General features: G+C 61.7%; 1 protein-coding gene across 2 annotated transcripts in view; it reads left to right on the top strand.

The window, feature by feature from the left end:
* Positions 1-240: 240 nt before the first annotated feature.
* The window catches only part of MOB2 (MOB kinase activator 2), a 74116-nt gene continuing 56816 nt past the window's right edge, over positions 241-17540 (top strand). The window contains exon 1 of one of the 2 annotated variants that reach the window (XM_047877116.1): positions 241-358. In XM_047877116.1, coding sequence (XP_047733072.1) covers positions 342-358 — 17 coding nt within the window. In that variant the 5' untranslated portion in view covers positions 241-341. Of the gene's footprint in view, positions 359-2539; positions 3043-17540 lie in introns of those variants that run through there. The other variant, XM_047877119.1, reaches the window with a different exon arrangement.

Consider the following 17540-nt stretch of genomic DNA (forward strand, 5'->3'; position numbering starts at 1 on the left):
TGGGCGGTGCGATTAACTGTCCCGCAGTAGGGAGCGGGCCGTCGGGGCCGCCCTCCGCCCCCATCCCCCGCCCCCATCCCCCGCCCCCATCCCCCGCCCCCATCCCCCGCCCCCATCCCCCGCCCCCATCCCCCGCCACGCCCCGCGCCGGCTCCCTGGCTGGGCGGGCCTGGCCTAGAAGCCGCCGGGACTACGCGTCCCAGCAGGCGGCGCGCGGCGCGTCACTTCCGGCGGCGCCCGCGGCGCGCGTGTGGGAGTGTGCGAGCGAGTGTTTACTTCCGGCCGCCGCCGCCGCCGCGGGCTGAGGGCCGAGCGTGTCGGGCGGCGGGCCCCGAGCAGCCATGGACTGGCTCATGGGGTGAGTGGGGCGGCGGGGCAGGCGGGCCGGGGCGGCGGGGCGCGCCGCGGGCGGCACGGGGTCGCGGCGGCGGGCCCGGGCGCGGCGGGCCGGCCGGGCGAGGGGCGTCTCCTCGGGGACGGGGCGGCGGACGGGAGCTGCCGGCCGCGGGGCTGCGGCGGCGGCGGCGGCCGGCCCGGGCGGGACGGACAGGCGCCCGCCCCCGGTGACCAGCGCAGGTCCGGCGGCCGCGGCTCGCCGCTGGGCGGGGGAGGGGGGAGGGGTTGGGGGAGCGGCCGGGGCTGCTCTCGCCGGCCGCCGCGGGGAGCCGGCCGTGGAAGAAAGAAGTGTGTCGCCGGCCGGGGACGCTCCGCGGGGGAGGGGGCGGCGGGCACAGCAGGTCCCCCCCCCCCCCTCCCGCCGCGCCCCCGTGCTGGCGCGTCCGCCGGCGGCGGGGCCCGGGCGGCGGGGGCCGGAGGGCGGGGTGCGGAGCAGGGCGGTCCGGGCGGCGGCGGCGGCGGCACGCTGGCCTTCCGTCCCGCCGGCCCTGCGCGCGGCTGGAAACCCGGGAAGCACAGCGTGGCGTCGCGTCCAGAAGTTGCTGTCCCCGAAGCGAGCTCGGGTGAAAACTTTTTTGTTGTTGAGGAACGAGAGGGGCGGGTACTTTTCCCCCGGTGGCGCGGCCCTCGTGCGCCCCCGCCCCCGCCCCGCCGCCCCCGGGGGCTGGGCTGGCAGCGCGCAGGTGGGGGTGCCCGGCCGACCCCGCAGACCCGGCAGGTGGGGGGGGGGGGGCGAATGGTCTTCGGGTCCGGGTCCGCGCAGGGCCGGGGGTGGCCGCGCGGGCCAGTGACGGGGAGACCGGCGGAGGTGGGCACGGGAGGGATGGATCCAGAGGCCAAAGAGAAGTGCGAGCTCGGCAGGGGAAGGCCTGGGCCCAGAGGGCAGGGCTGGGACCGCCGTGGGGCGGGGGCGCCCCGCTGGCCGCCTGGACAGGCCGGCCTCCGTCCTGCGCCCGCTGCTTGGCGGCGGTGTGCCTTCACGCCGTCAGGTCACGTCTCCAGACCTGCTTTTCTAACGCCGCCCGGGACCTGGAAAGGGCGGCAGCGCTCGCGGGCCAGGTCCGGGGAGGTAGACCGAGGCGGCGGCGAAGAGCGCTTGGCGCGGGGCTGGGCACTGGCGACCGTGGGCTGCCGGCAGGACGGGGATGCGCTTTGTGGGGGGCCTTTGTACCGCACAGGCGCGGAGGGTCGAGGGCAGGCGGCCGCGTTCGCTTATTTGGACCCTCGGACGCTCTCTGCGTGGATAGGCCGCCCCGCGGCGCTTCGGGGAGTGGACGGCTGATGGGCCGAGCTGACTTCCCGGCGCCGCGGCCGCAGGGCCGGTCCGAGCGTGGGGTTGTGGAGGGAGCGGCCGACTGTCTCGTGGTCTGCGTGGGATCGCTCGGCGCGCCGGCCCACACGGAGCGGGTCCTCCGTGCTGAACACCCGCCGGCAGGCGGTCTTTTCAACCGAGTTCTGCGCTTTGTGCCCCTTAGGTCGTCGCGGCCAACGCCCAGAAGCTGACCCCAGTGAGGCTAACCGGGCACTGTTCTCGAGGCCCTGGGCGAGACTGCAGCCGGGGCGGGGGCGCAGTAGGGTCAGCGGAGCCCTGGCCTGCTGGGTCCACGTGCCGCAGGAAGACCGCGCTGAAAGGGACGGGGCCTTAGGAAGGGCAGGAGCGTTTCCTGCCGCCTGGCCGTGAGACCGGCGGTTCCGAGAGGACGCTAGAGGTCTCGGCAGAGGGACTCGGCCGGGGTCTGGTTATCTGTGCGTGTGCGTTTTCGGTTTAGTGGATTCACAGGTTGTGAATCAGAAGTTCTTCGGCGGTTCCTTAACCGCGGACCTCCCGCCCCCCTAAGGAAAAGTGACGCGGTTTCAGTTGTCACGCAGTGACGTCCCTCCAGAGCTGGTCATCCTAGGACGTGAGAGCTGGGAGGGCCCGGTGCCCTCTGCCCCTCCCGCACGTTGACTGGGCACCTGCTGTGGGAAGGGAGGATGCCGAGGCCTTGGCTTTCCAGCTGCAGAGGGAGTGAGCAGCCCGGACCCCAGGTGGCCCTCCCGCTGGTCTCCCCTGGAGGTGAGCCCGCCCACGGCGCGTGAAGAAGCCTGTCCTGCCAGGCCCCTTCTGCGCGCTCAGTGCCGGGGCTTTAGTTGCCCATCGGGCCTTTCTCTGCTTTTCAACCTGGAAGAGTTGAGGAACTGTGGTATTTTTTACCGTTCCTTGATATTTTTCTTAATTCACACCATTATCAACCAGCCAGTCTGAACTACAGTTCTCTTCTTAGGTTTTAAACAGTTTTTCTTCTTTTTTAAGAAAGTTTCTTTGCCATGGTTCATCTCGGGTGACAAAGCGTGGACTCAACTGTAGCGGCAAGCACCGCTCCCGCCCTCTGTGCTGGCAGCTGTCACGGGCGGAGCAGCCAACGGACGTACTTGTCTGTCACAGAAAGTGCGCTGCTGACTAACACCGGCGGCCTTATCTGAGGAAAGGGAGGTCTTGCCGGAAAGCTGCCGCGGGAAGTTGAGAACAACGCCAGCGTGTCACGACTTGCCGTCGGAGTTCGCTGGGACTCAGCTTGGAGGAGAGTTTTGCGATGCGTAGCTTGCCTCCGTGTGTTTTACTGCACGTTTCCTCTGCTCGGCGTGGAGCTGGCTCGTGAGCTAGGTGTACAGTAACTTTTCTTTCCTTTTTCAAAGAGTAATTTCTGACTTGAGAAGGGTCGCCGCTTCTCGTGTGGCTGCCTCTTAAGTCCTTGGCGATCTCCGTCCTGGACAGTTGATGACGGGGGAGGAAGCGAGCCCCAGAAGAGACGCTGCGTGAGCTACGTCAGACTCCGCGTGGTCCCAGACAGTGAGGAGCCCTACACATAGTGGGGGGTGGCTTGGGGGAAAACTTTTGGCTTAACTGGCAGTGACGGGCATTTGTGAGCAGACAGTAAGAGTGCAGTTTAGTTTTTACCCAACAGAAAGCACAGTCCAGAAGCTTCTGAGTATCTGGGAATGTAGAAGAGGAAATGCACTTCCTCCCACTTCTGAATGGGGGGAGCGCCTCAGCCCTCCCCGCTGGTCGTGGGCGAGGCCGACGGGGTGAAGTTTGCAGGGACATGCCCGCCCTCCACCCTGCAGACTGGGCCCGGAGCCAGGGCAGGGGCAGGCGCACGCCAGCCCCCTTCCTGGGGCTGTGGCCGCCCTGTTGTTCTTCGAGCGGCGGATGAGGTGGGTGACGTCCGTAGCTCAGAGCCCTCCGGCTCTGGCAGGAGATCCGCCTCTGGTGTTGGCAGTTTAACGCAGACCACGACGGAAGTTGGCGCTCCTGGTCAGCCAGCAGGCATTTCTAGATGGCCACGGGGCTTTCTGGCCTGTCTGGCTTGGCCTTCGGAATCTTGTGCTCGGTTGAAGGAGATAGTTCCCGTGTACGTGTACCTACGCGGGATTTGAATGGGGCGTTGATGACTTTTTCTTTGCACTTTGGCTCATGGGACGACTGGCCTGGGACTGACCACCAGATCTGATCGTGTGGACACCCAGACTGGACTTGCCTGAGTCGCCAGGCTTTTTTGTTTTGTTTTAACAGCCTCATCGAGGCGTAATTTACACGGCGTGGAGTTTCCTTGTTTTAAGTGCACAATTGGGTGACTTTCAGTGAAAGCACAGAGCAGTGTAGCCATCAGCACAGCTCGGTATGCCAGTGTTGCCATCGCCCCGAAGGAGCCTCGTGACCATCGGCGGTCACTCCCCTTTCCCAGCCCTGGGTAGTGACTGACTGACTTTCTCTAGATCCGCCAGTTCTGAGCGTCTCCCGTAAGTGGAATCACAACACGTGGTCTCTTGTGGCTCTTCACTTAAGCGTAACGTTTAAAAGTTTGCTCACGTTGTGCGTGGATCAACCATCAGTCCTTTCCACGGCCAGGTGACATTCTGGGGTACGGAGATACGCACACTTGGCTTCTCTGTCGGTGGTCTGGGTTGTTCCCACTGTTGGTCGATCGTGAGTGATGCTGCGGTGACCCAGCCTTTTCTGACAGTGAGTTGGGCCACTTCCTCAGCTGAGGTTACCTTCGGGTCCTGACGGCATCCACTGTCCGCTGTGGGCCGGGCCCTGTGCTTCCGAGATCAAGGAGACAGTCTTTGCTTTGTCAGGCTGGGAGAGGAGGGCCGCGGACACTGGTGACCCAGCGTGGAGGGGTGAATGAAGTAGAGCTGGGGTGGGGGGGCCAGGCCGGGAGGGTGGCTCAGAGCAGGGGAGCTCATATGGGGAGATGCGTAGGAATTTTCCAAGCAGAAAGGAAGGACTGTGGCCCGGGCGTGTGCAAAGGCACGGAGGCATCGACGGAAAAGCTGTCTTCCAGCTGGTGACCCCCTCGGAAGCTGTGGTCGTGGAGCTTCCGGGAACGGCCGCGGTACAGACGGCTCCACCTGGGCGGCTGTTTGGGCCCGGGCTTGCTGAACTTCTTGGCTGCGGCCGCTGGTGCGTTCAGATTCCCGTTAACACCAACCCCTTTGTGGGGTGAGCCCGTGCACCTGGGTGCTCTCAGCGGCGCCTCATTTCTCATTTGTCCTCCCGCTTGGGGTATCCCCTGGGAGCTTTGCAGGGAGCGTCCCAGCAGCCGTGCCTCTGCGGGGAGACGGGACGCGCACTCACCAGTGGCGCTGCAGACAGGCTCTGCCGGCGACGGGGGTTGTGGCCTGGGAGGGCCCCGGGCCACCCTGGTGGACGCTGCTCTTCCCACTAGGTGCCACCGCCTGGTGCTTGCTCACCAAGGCCTCTTCCCCAGAACCCAGAAAAGCCAGACAGCACTGGGGGGGGGGGGGGGAGGGAAGGGGGGGCTGGCTGCCAGGCCTTGTCAGGAGCTGGCGGTGGCTTGGGAGGGGCTCACTTGGTACAACGGGGCTGTTGTTCGCTCTAAGGCCTGCTGTGGGAGGGAGCCGTGTGGTTCGGGAAGGTGGGTGCCGGGGGCCTTGGCGGGGGTGCCTGTGCCGGTGTTCCTGTGGTCGCGGTGTCTCCTGCTTCGTCCTGGGAACCGACGGGCTCTTGGCTTTGTCGTGAAATGTGCTCGTGTGGCCTGTGAGGTGCTCGGTGAGGCGCTCTCTGCACTTTTTGGGCACATGGATGCTGGGAGCTCGTCAGGGAGCTGGTCTCGGGCCCCGCCCGTGACTTGTGTGTGTGCCTTTCCTCCCGTCAGTGTCAGCCTGTCCGGAAAAGGAGGTGGCGCATGCTGTTCCTGTCCGACTTGGCAGGAGTGCCGCCCTTCTTTGTCTCCCGTGTTTGTTTTTCTTCCAGGACAGGACTGCTCCTGGCTGGGCACGCCCACCGGCGCCGGGAGCTGCTCTGTAGAGCAGTGCGTGGAGACGTGGACGTAGGAAGAGGCGAAACCAAGGAGTGAACTGTGGAGGCCTAAAGAGGAGAGAGGGAGGTGCTGGGTGGGGTGTCCAGGCCACGTATGAGCTGTGGCACTGTTCCTGTGTAGAGCCGTGTGGCTTTGGGCGGTGACCGCATTCACGTTGTCACCTTCTGGTTCCTTTCTCTTTGAAGACGGTTTCCTCTGCTAGCTCGAGAGAGCTGACAGTGCACGGCTGCTGGGGTGGGACATACTCTCCTCCTTCCTGCAGCTGTTCCTGGGCACATCCCTGGGAGAGCGGGGTGTGTGGTTACAACCTGTCGCACCTTTTTGTTTGTTCGTTTGCTTGTTGGGGATGTCGTTGCTAAGTTGGGTCATGGTGGTGACTTTTGGTGTTAGTTGAGCATTTCTGTGTAGGGTGAGGGCAGGGAGCTCCCGCAGGGGCACGCACCTTCTCCCCCAGAAGGCAGGCTGACCGTTGGCAAGCAGGGAGGTGTGCCCTCGTTCCCCTTAGGGTCAGGGGACCTCTCCCCTCCAGCCTTTGCACCAGGCTGGCCCTGGGCTGGCAGACTGTTCTCTCCCAGAGAACGGCGCCTCTGGAGTCCTGTGGTCTCGGGGCTCGGCCTGCACTGCCCGTGCTCACCAAAGTGGCCAGCCCCCCCACTTCACTGGCTGTGTCCTTCAAGGCCAGCAGGGAGACCCTCCCCAACCCCAAATGGCTTACTGGTCTGACCCCCAGCAGTGATGTGGGTGGCTTAGCCAGGTTGTGGATGTGTGGCCCACATCCAGTCCTGGGGTCCAGTGGACTTGGCCCCATCGTGCCAGGTAAATGTGTCTCTTTTCTTGGGCCTTGGGTGGTGTCTGTTGCTGTGAAAGCAACCCCAGAACTTAGTGGCTCCGAACAAGGACCACCATTTCTCTCAACTCTGGGTTGATGGGTGGGGCCTCAGTTTCCCCATATGGCCTCTCTGCATGTGGACTCTGGAGCAGCATTCTCAAACTTTTTGGTCTCAGGCTCCCCTTACGTTCTTAAAAATTATTGGGTTTCGGGGTGCCTCAGTCGGTTAAGTGTCTGACTTTGGCTCAGGTCACGATCTCACGGTTTGTGAGTTCAAGCCCCGTGTCGGGCTCAGTGCTGACAGTTCGGAGCCTGGAGCCTGCTTCGGATTTGGTGCCTCCCTCTGTCTCTGTCCCTCCCCTGCTCGTGCTCTGTCTCTCAAAAATAAATAAACCTTGAAAAAAAATGATTGGATTTATATGGGTTGTAGCTAACAATATTTACGTATTAGCAAATAAAATAAATTTACGATATTCTTTAATTCACTTGAAGAGAATAGTAAACCCAGTGTATGTCAACGTAAGTTGTTTTCAATTAAAAAGTAACTATATTTTGCAGAATACAAAGCACGAGAAGAATGACCCAACTTTTTGCAAATCTCATGAGCTGGATCCCTATATCTCCTTTTGGGTTCGTTCCGTTATAATCTTACAAGTCACGTAGCTTCTGGAAAGCTCCGCTGTACACGGGTGAGAGAATGGGACTGAGAGGCAAGTACCGTCTTCAGGTTGTCACGAGAAGAGCTTTAACCGTGGCCCCCCAGGTCACACTTCAAGCACCGTGACAGGGGCTCTCTACGTGGCCTTGCTGCAGCAGGAGAGCCACGGTGGAAGCTGTCAGCAGACGAGTGTCGGCTCTGCTGTGTCGGTCAGACAAGTCACAGGGCCACCCAGATATGGTGGGAGGGGACAGACTCTCCCTCCCGAAGGGGGGGGGGGCACGTGTGGGGAAGGGGAGGGCTGCCGGCAGCCCCATCTGCAGACCAGGGGGCATGGGAACTTTGGGCCGGTTATTGCTGGAAGTCCGGGTATCCGGGTGCACGGGCCGCTGTCCTGCAGAGGTGCTGAGCCCGTGTGGCCCCGGGGCAGCTGCCTCAGGTGTGAGTCCTGGCGCCACAGCTTGTTTAGGGCCCCGGAGCCTCTGTTTCTTCATCTGCGACACGGCCTGAGTCGTCACCTTCCTGGCAGCGCTCGGGGGGGTTTGTGAGGCGTCCGCGTGTGGTGTGGGTGCACCTCAGGCAGCTGTTGTAGGGAACCCCCCTCCCCCAGCTGAGACGGGGCTTAGCACCGGCCGGGTCTGAGAAGTCATTTCCGGGCCTGCACTTTCTTCCTGGAGACCTGGGGGTGGGCTGGTGTGCGAGCGGTCCCTGCCCTGCCCGCCCCCGGCCTTGGTGCCAGCTATGGTGGCCAGTGTGGGAGCGGTCCCGTCCTGCCCCCCCACCCCCCCACCCCCAACCCCGGGTGCTGGCTGCGGTGGCCGGCATACGTGCTCAGCGCCCCAGGGGGGCCGGGTACACGTGAGGTGCACACGGCTCGCCTTCCTGGCTGCTTCCCTCCTAGCTTGTCTGCCCCGAGAACTTCACCGCACCGCAGCCTCTAGAGCTCCGCTGTCACCTTGCACGTCACCTTGTCCCTATCACCTCTGTCCTGTTCTCGGAGAGCTGCTGTTATGTGCGGTTAGGCCTCGTGTCCCGGTCCCTAGGGAGAGCCCGGTCGGATGAGCACACCATCCTGCGGGTACGGCTGCTCTTGGGACTGCAAGGTCGGCACCTGGAGCGTGACCCCGGGGTCCTGTGGCGGGTCCGGCTCTCAGGGCGACCGTGGGCAGAGGGCGAGGGTTCGGGGGCTCGGTGCTCTCTGGAGACTGCCTGACCCCATCCCCGAGCAGAGAGTGCCTTCCGCCTGTGACCTGCAGGTTCCCGGTCCCACAGGGCCTGAGCGGGGGCGGATGTCATCCCGCCACGCTTGCCTTCCCTGCCAGATGCCAGCGCCTCTGCTGACACAACCCCAGCGTCGTCAGAAGGGCGCCGGCATGCCCCGTTTGCCGTCTCCTGCCTCCACCTTTGTGCCGTGGGGGTTGCCGGCTCATCCCTCTCATTCCGTGCCCCATGCCTGTCCTGACACCGTCACACGCTGGCCCGCACAGGATGCCGTGGCACCGGGTAGCGACGGCGGACCGTGGCCTTTGTGATCGATGACGCGGGTGCTGTGGCCGCTTCTTCCCTGTGCTCTACCGCTTTCTTGGTTGTGAGCATGTTCCTGCTGCCAAAGAGGGGAGGCTGAGAGGGCGCTGGCCTCACTGAGAGCGGCTTTTCGCCACCCTGCCGTTTGAGAGGAGCACGCCTGCCCCCCGCTTGTTCACGTTTCCCTCCGTCCGGGCTCCCCACGGCCATTGTGCCCACTATTTTCCCCATAGCGGACTCCTCATTTCCTTCTCCTGCTGCCCCCCTCTGGGGGCAGCCGCCCTCCGCCCTCCGGGCCCTCCACAGGTGGACTCTTGTCACACTTCCCTCCTGGGCTGGGGGGGCCGTGCCAGGTCCTCCCCACCTCCTGTGCCGCCCCAGCGCTGAGACCCTGCCTCTTGCCCTCACTCAGCTCTCCCCCTGTGCCTTTCGTTCTCCACCCTCTGTCCCCACCCCACCCCCCCCCGCCTTCCTCCCCATCCCCCACCACCACTTCCCTCTTTCCCTTCATGTCTGGGCCTGGTGGGGGGCAGTCCCAGGGCAAGGCAGTAAGGTTCAGCAGCAGAGGCCGTGGCCCGTGGCCCTGCCTATCCACGGGCAGCCCCTAAAAGGAGACGCCTGCTTTAGCGTGAGCGACGTGCCTCCGTGGCGTGTCTGATCCTGAGTGAGCAGCCCGTGGTCCGTGGCTGGGCTCCATCAGCTGGGCTCCATCTGGGGGAGCACTTGAACTGAGCCCGCTTCGGGATGCACGAGGGGTATACATGACCTGAGGTTAGGCTTATCTCTAAACCCGGGTGGCCACTTCTCCAGCCGTGGAACAAAGGAGCAGGCCCAGCCCCGCGAGGCCAGCAGCACGGAAGTAGCCGCCGTATTCCTGGCAGTTTGTGAAAAGGTGGTGGCTTTCACAGTGCTTGTTCCTTCTTCCTGTCTGCCCCTCCCTGGGCAGGCCTTTGAGGGGGCCATGGGGACACTGGCCTCAGCTTGGTGCTTTAGTTGCTGTCAGTCAGGTGATTTGGCGAGACCCTGGGCCACCCCAGCTACACTCCACGGGACGGAGGCTGTCTCCCTCGTAGAACACACGTGGCCCGTCAGCATAGGACGCAGAGCCAACGGCAAGTTCCATGGCTGTAGGGCCCCGGATCCCCTGCTCAGAGCCTGTCGGCTTGGTCCAGCCTACCAGGTGGGCTCTGGCTTCTATATACATGAATGTGGCCCCTTTGGCCCGTCCTGTGCATCCCTCGGGAACTGCGCTGTCGTGGAGGATAGAGGATGACCAGGCATTATCACCAGCCCCAGCTGCTCGTTAAGTAGACGCTTCCAAAACAAATACGCCTCCGGGCTGCGGCTGTTTTTAAGGCTGTTCTCTACCTGTTCTCTACCTGTCTCCCCCTTACTGTGAGCCTGAGGTGCTAGGACAGCTGGGGGGAGAAGGGGGCTGACTGGGAGTCGCTTCCTGTGGTGTAGGTGGGCTGCTTGTGGCCCGTGTCCTTGAGGGCACGCAGCCTGGTGTCTCTCTGGAGGCAGAGCCAGATTCTCGAATGTGAGCAGCACCTGCCTGGCACAGCATTGGCCCAGTGTGTTGCCACTGCTAGGGTGCTCTGGCCCAGGGATGCCTTTGGGGAGGGGCTGCTCTCTGAACGTCTCATTTAGGAAAAGCGCCTGGGAGGCTTGGGGGTTCCCAGCCTGCCCCCAGCCTGTTCCATTCAGCAGGATGTGAGTGCCCTGGCCTCAACCCCAGGCCACCAGCCAGCCTCAACGGAGGCCTCAGAGTGAAAGGGAAGGGAGACCCTGAACTGCAGAGGACACACAGTTGGTCACCAGAGGGGAGGGACGGGATGGGGATCAGGGAGGGCACTTGTGATGAGCGCAGGGCCACGTGTGGAAGTGCGGAATCACTCGATTGTACACCTGAAACTAACATTACGCGGTGTGTTAACTGGGGTTTAAATAAAAACTTTAAAAAAGGGAAAGGGGGAAACGCCAGGCAGCAGGCTTCAGAGGGCGCAGCCTTCCCCTCCGACCTTCAGACTGCCCAGCCTTCCCTTCTGACCTTCAGAGCGTGCAGCCTTCCCCCCGACCTTCAGTATGCCCAGCCTTCCCCCCTGACCTCCAGAGTCCATAGCCTTCCCCTCTGACCTTCAGACTGCCCAGCCTTCCCCTCTGACCTTCAGAGCGCGTAGCCTTCCCCTCTGACCTTCAGAGGGAGCAGCCTTACCCCCTGACCTTCAGTATGTCCAGCCTTCCCCTCTGACCTTCAGAGAGCGTAGCCTTCCCCCCTGACCTTCAGAGTGCGCAGCCTTCCCCCCCTGACCTTCAGAGCGCATAGCCTTCCCCTCTGACCTTCAGTACGTGCAGCCTTCCCCCCCGACCTCCAGAGCACCTAGCCTACCCCCCTGACAGTTGTACAGCGGCTTTAGAAGCCTCAACCAGCCCCTGCGGCAGGCCTCCCCTTGGGGTGGTTCACCCATTGAGTCACACTGTCTGCTTAGCCCTGGCTCATCAAAGCAGACCCCTTTGATAGGTTCACAAGGACTGTCTCTAGTTCAGAGAACGGGGGCCCCAGCATAATGTTCCTCAGTAGGGGAGGAGGGATGGGGTGCATGGGAGGTGATGTTTACTGAATGGGGTCCCTGGGTCTAGCCACGTGGAGGGCACTGCAGGCTGATGGGAGACAGTTGGGTACCCCTGTCACTGCAGCTTTATCTTGGTGGTGCCTTCCTAACAGCTGCTGGGGGCTGGGTGTGCAGGTGTGGGGAGTAGGGGTGGTCCTTACTAAGGTCCCTTATTCTCCTGGGCCTGTTACATTCTTTAGAAGTGGAAGTGATCGGGGCACCTGGGTGGCTCAGTCAGTTAAGCGTCCGACTCTCGGTTTCAGCTCAGGTCATGATCTCACAGTTTCATGGGTTTAAGCCCGACATTGGGCCATGTGCTGATGGTATGGAGCCTGCTTGGGATCCTCTCTCCCTCCCTCTCTTCCTCCCTCTCTCCCTCCCTCTCCCTCCCTCTCCCTCCCTCTCCCTCCCTCTCCCTCCCCTCTCCCCCCTCCCTCTCTCTCCCTCTCTCTCCCTCTCTCACCCTCTCTCTCCCTCTCTCTCTGCCCGTCTCCTACTCATGCTGTCCCTGTCTCTCTCAAAATAAATAAACTTGAAAAAAATGAAAAAAAAAAAAGTGGGAGTGAGCCATTTTCCTGTCCTTTCTGAGTGGCGGCTGTGGTTATAAATGATGGAGAGTGCCCATGTGGAGTGCCTGGCATTGGGGTGGCCAGCGAGGGCGGGTGAGGGTGGCATTTTTACAAATGTCATTAGTTGTACTGGGAGGAGGGGTGGGACGCTCTGTGCTGGAAGCTCCTGAGACATCCTCAGTCCCTCTGGCTGCTCAGAAGGATGGGCGTGTGCTGTTGGTCCTTTTTCAGACTGATTGCATGTGGTGGCCCAGCGTGGACACTGCAGACACGAGCTGACAGCACCAACTTGGTTTCTGAGCCCGCCAGGCTGTACCTCTGAAGTGTGGGGACTGACTCGCACTCACTTTTGGCCCTCAGAGCCTGGGACACTGGCACATTGAGCAACTGGTCCCTGCGGGAAGCGAGGGCCCATCCTGTCACCCCATCAGCATCCCACAGAGCCGGCCGCCGGTGGTCTCACCTGCTGGGGATGTTTTGGTTGGAGACGTTGCAAGGCTTGGGTGGGGGCTTCTGGCCCCTACATCCTGTGGTGCAGGACAGCCTCACAGTAGGAAGGACTCCTCTCCAGGGGCCTTGTATGGTGGAACCAGCCTGGGCCAGGCCAACACCGCATGGCTGTAGGGCATGAATCACAGGAGGTGCCCTGAGCAGTTGCGGCCTTGGTCCAGGGCTGCCCCCGTCCTTGACTGCTGTCTCCAGGTGCTGGTGATTGTCAGCCCTGCACATGGGTCGGCAGAAAGGCCTCAGAGCCAGGCCCGAGGGGGCCTGTCATCCCAGAGTGGCTGCACTTCCTGGGCGGTTGGGTTGGGATGCACTGGGGAAATGTGGGATGCATAAAAAGGATTTTGGGTGCCGTGGGGGCCGTCTTGGGGAGCCACCAGAGTAGACATGCGTGCGTCTGTGGTTTCTAGTGGTTGTGCCCTTTTGAGCTAATATCGTGTCACCTGCAGAGAGTGCTCTTGAGGCCCAAGGAGGAGAAGGAGTAGTGGGTTCCAGGTGCAGAGGGGCACTGGGGTGCCGGGCCACCGTGTGGAAGCACGCAGGAAGTGGAGGTCCACTTGGATCTAGGGGTCTAAGGAATTCCAAAATCTCAGTTAAGAACACTCCTGAAGGGTTTCCCGGGGAGAGAGGCAACAGCACCCACTTGCTCACTCACTGCCTTGCGAGCACCACTGTGTATTCCTTTGTGTTTCCTGCTGGTGTGCGAGGGAGCAGAGTGCCTGCTCCCGCGGAACTTGATTTCACAAGTCTGTTGTAGAAATACGAAAACACGGGAAACGTAGAAAACAAAAAGTGAGTGATCCTGCCGCCCAGAGACCGCAGTTAATGCTGGCGTCCTGCTGGGCCGGACTCTCCTGCAGCAGTCAGCAGTCGCCGGCAGGAGATCCTGGTGGCTGCCTGGGGACACTCCATAACTCACGTGGTTCTCTGTGGTTGCGTCTTGAGGATGTCTCCTCCGGGTCGAGTGGTGTTCTGCACACCCTTGCACATCACTCACTGTGCCCGATGTTGGCATTTCCTTGGGTGGAATTCCGGAAGGGGACTGGCGGGCTCCAAGAGCAGGGCCCGCGAGGGTCTCCCTGGAGAGGTTCTGCCCACTCACGTTCCCAACAGCATTAGCAGGCACTCGCCTCTGCTTTGTGGCCAGCTGCCTGTGTTATTCTTTTGTGAGAAATACCTTTGCCGCGTTGACAAGTAGGAAAGGGTATTTGGTTGGAGCCCGGTTCCTTGAGGGGAGCTGGGGCTGACATTCTCGTGCGCTGGGCCCATGTGTTCTTGGTGAATCCTCGGTGTGCTCTTTGTGTGCTGAGTGGTCTAGCTTTCTTGTGACCGGCCTGGGTTCTGTACATTCTGAGGGTATTAATCCCAAGTATTAAGATTTTAGAATTCTTAAAGAAACAAGAGCAAAGACAGAGCCGGGGAGGTGCTGCAGCCGGCGGGAGTGGGACCACCCCCCGGCCCCCAGTGCCCCATGTCTTGCCGTTTCCCAGGGACATTCATTCTCCAGCAGAGCAGAGAGTGTGTGTGGCCGTGCTGCCCAGACCAGAGAACCCACAGGGGGTCAGGGTGTGCCAGGAGACCAGAATGGTAGCCATGGGACAGCAGACACAGCAGTGTGTGAGCGTGTTTGGGCTGTGAGACTGAGCCCCACACCCTCTGCTAGGCAGTTCTGGGGTATAGCCTGGGGAGGGCCATAGGCACAGACCAGAGCTTGGCCCTGTGCCCTGCCCTTTTCCTTCCTGGCTGATGCGTGGGGGGTGATCTCAGCATTCCGTTTTCTTGTGCAGCCTTTATCACCACCACCCCTCCTCATATGCACACGTGCATGCGTTACTGGAACTGTGTGTACCGTTTGGTTTGTTCTCCTGGGAAGACGTTCAGTTCACGTTGGTATCGTGAGCTGTTCAGGAGCCCCTTGCTTGCCGACTGTCTCCTTGGGGCTGAGCTACAGGGGTTATTGAGAAAGCATTGGGGCCAGAGGACAACGTGGAGAGTCCGGAACAGGGCTTTTCAAGATGCCCCTCGAGGAGCACTCATCGTCTGAGATGCTGGATGAGTTTGGGACGCCCTGGCTGAAGTCTGGGGTCGTCTGGGAAGCTCAGTGGTCAGCAGTAGTTTGGGCTGTGAGCAGTCCTAAGGAAGATCACCATATGAGCTGTCTGTACAGCTTGTGGGTCACACTCCCCCCCGCCATAGCCCTCTCCCAGTCCCTCTGCCCCATTTCCTCTTGGCTGTTGGGGTGAATGAACAAAGAAGGGCTGAGAAGGAATCCAGGCCGCTGCTGTCCTCACCACCCCCTGCCCTCCCACCAGCTGATGATGGGCCGCAGAGAGGAATCCTCCTGGGAGGCCTGGTGTCCTCGGGGCGATGCTCCCAAAGTGTGTTTACTTCTTGCTGTGGACTGTGTCATATTCCCTCCTGTGCTGGGTGAACTGTGTGGTGGCCCACAGGGCAGAAGGTGGGCAGGGCCTAAGGCCGCATGAGCTTGTCTGAGAGTCACCGACACGGGCTGTGCAGCTGAGCACCGTGGCTTCAGCAGGAGAACAGAGTGGGCACCTTTGTTGGTCCGGGACAGGGTTCCCTCCCTTCCCTGAGAGGGGCGTTTTGTGCTGCACTGGCTTTCCGCACCTGTGATAAAATACATTACAAGAGCTCCCCTTTCGGGTGGGCTTCATCTTCTCTCCCCAGGCCCCTGGGGAGCCTCTGCCGTACATGGTGTGGTCAGGGAGGAGGCAGCACCGAGGTGTTCTGAGCCTGCCAGTGGGCAGCTGGCGAGGTGAGTGCTGGCGGCAGGCGTGTGTCCCGTAGGCCCTGGCCTCGGGGGGGAGGTGCTGGCACAGAGGCCTGGGTGCTCCTTCGGCGTAACGCCTGCAGCTCGGGATCTCGGGCACCGTGACTGCTCCCTGAGCCTCAGCACCCAGGTCACAGCCCCTGCCCTGCAGGACGGTTTGGGCTGGGACGTAGTTTGTAGCAGGTGCCTGGTGGTGGTAGGCATCCGCCTCGTCGTAATCAAGTTTACTGGTTTCAGAGAGATGGATGTGCGAAGCCCCAGAGGGTGCAGAGGCACCAGGGGCACACGGGAGTGCGTCTTATGGGTCACTTTGTAATCACACAGGCTGTCCCTGCTGCCTGCCTCCTGGAAGCAGGGCATCCAGGCTGAGCTCTCTGCTCTGATGTACAGAGGGGACTTGTTTCTGGCTTGCACTGTGGTCTGGGGATGCACGTTTGCTCCTATGCTGTCAGAATGGAGACCCAGGCCTCAGCCAGCTGGGGTTTCAAAATGCTTTGTAATTAAAATCCTTGTTTTCAAGTACATTCTATTGTTCCTGCTGGGAAGGCCTCCTACCTTTTTGGCTGAAGAAGTGCTGGGCTCAGCTGAGTTCTGTTGAGAGTTCCTGGCATTTGTAATTCATGTAAAAATAAACGTGTTGTCTTGCTGTGACCTTGTGGGCTTTAGTGTACTTCCTCCAAGGCCGGCCGAGTGCACCTGTTGTTCAGTGAAGTGGACTGTCAGCCCTGAGGTGTCGCACTCTGACCCTCTTTACAGGGCTCTGTGAGGAGCAAGGCTGTGGCCCGTGGGCAGTGCTTTCTCCTGGGGGGCCTTTGCACCCTGGACCGTTTTCTCTCATCTGCTGCCTCCTCACTAGGCTCATGGCTTTGGGGAGTAGCCTTAGTGGTTTGCAGGCCCCTGAGGTCCGAGCTGTCACCAGGATGGCGACAGGGCCCTTGGTTTGCCCGAAGAGCTTCCTGTCTCCTGACGTCTGAGCGAGAGTGAGGGCACAGCCCTCTGCCCTCTGGTGGAGCTGGGGCCCAAGGTGGCCTTTGTGGGACTCACATTCCGCTCACCCGGGTTCTAGGGCCCCGCCGAGCCCCTCACCCAGAGTTCCGGCCTGGACCTCTGAGGCCCGGGATGGAGGAGGGGGGATGGGAGGCCTCAGAAGAGGGTCTGTGCCAGGCGGTGCTGTGGCCCAGACCACTCCCTGCCCCGCTGACCCTTTCCTGCTGTGTGCCTGGGCCCTGGGCAGTCCCAGGGCAGCCCCCAGGTAGAGACCTCAGGGGTGCTGCAGTGCTTTTTTGGGATGGAGCGGCTCAGCTTTGTGCTTGCTGTCCTTGCACCTGGCATCTGGCTGTGCCCGGGAGAATTGTTGGCAGCAGCATACCGGCTGAGGGGCCTGAGGGGTCCCGCTGTCCTGTCCCCTGCGGCCTCCCGTTGTGTGCGGCAGGCTCCCTGCTTGTGTGAGCACGGCAGGGACACATGGGTCAGGGCTGACCCACAGCTAGCGCTGGTGGCCAGAGGTGCCACCTTCGCTGTCCCGTAGACTCGCTGCGGCCCCTTCCCACCGCCAGCGTGTGCCTGGGGGCTGGTGTTCAGGTCCTAAGCTGTAGGCGCCCTGCCTGCCTGTGAGGACTGTGCTGCCTTGCCGGCCAGGGTGCTGTCCTGGCATCTGGCTCCCGGTGGCAGCCGGTCCCACTGCACCTGCGGTGGTGGCCGCATTGTAGGAGCAGGTGCTGCTGTGCGGGACTCGGTGGCTGGGGTTTTCAGTGTCCTGGCCCTGTGCTGACCTGGCAGGGCGGGGACGTCGGCGGTACTTTCTTGGCCTCTGGTAGTCGGCACCTGTAGTGCTAGAGGTGACGAAGGTGCTGGGCTTGGGCTGGCTACCCCCTGGGGGAGCAGGGATGGGACTAGGCGGTGGGAGTGGGGTGTGGTGTAGGGGCCGGAGCCAGGGCTCACAGAGCTGTGGCCTCTGAGTATCTTCTGATGGCTTGTTTTTAGCCAGATGGTTCAGATGCAGGATCAACATGCAGTACCTGTACGTGTCGCCAGTTGTCCCATTGGTTTTTTTAAGCTAATTCTGCTGTAACTGGAGTCACAAAGTGCTCCTGGTAACACAGCAGCTGGGAGAACAGTAATCATGGGGCCGTTCTTGCTCTCCGGAGCCAGGTACCCCTGCCAGGAGCCGCCCACAGGGACCCACGGTTTTCCATTTCTTTTGCAGAAGTCCGGGTCCTTTGATCTCTAATACAAACAATATAATGTCCCCTCAAATGACGTTTGCAGGAGTCTAGGGTGAAGATTGCACTCTTTGGCCTGTATGCCGGGGCCTAGGGCCTGTGCCGGGG

This window comes from Prionailurus viverrinus, chromosome D1 (genome assembly GCF_022837055.1).
Source record: "Prionailurus viverrinus isolate Anna chromosome D1, UM_Priviv_1.0, whole genome shotgun sequence".
Taxonomy (NCBI): Eukaryota; Metazoa; Chordata; class Mammalia; order Carnivora; family Felidae; genus Prionailurus; species Prionailurus viverrinus.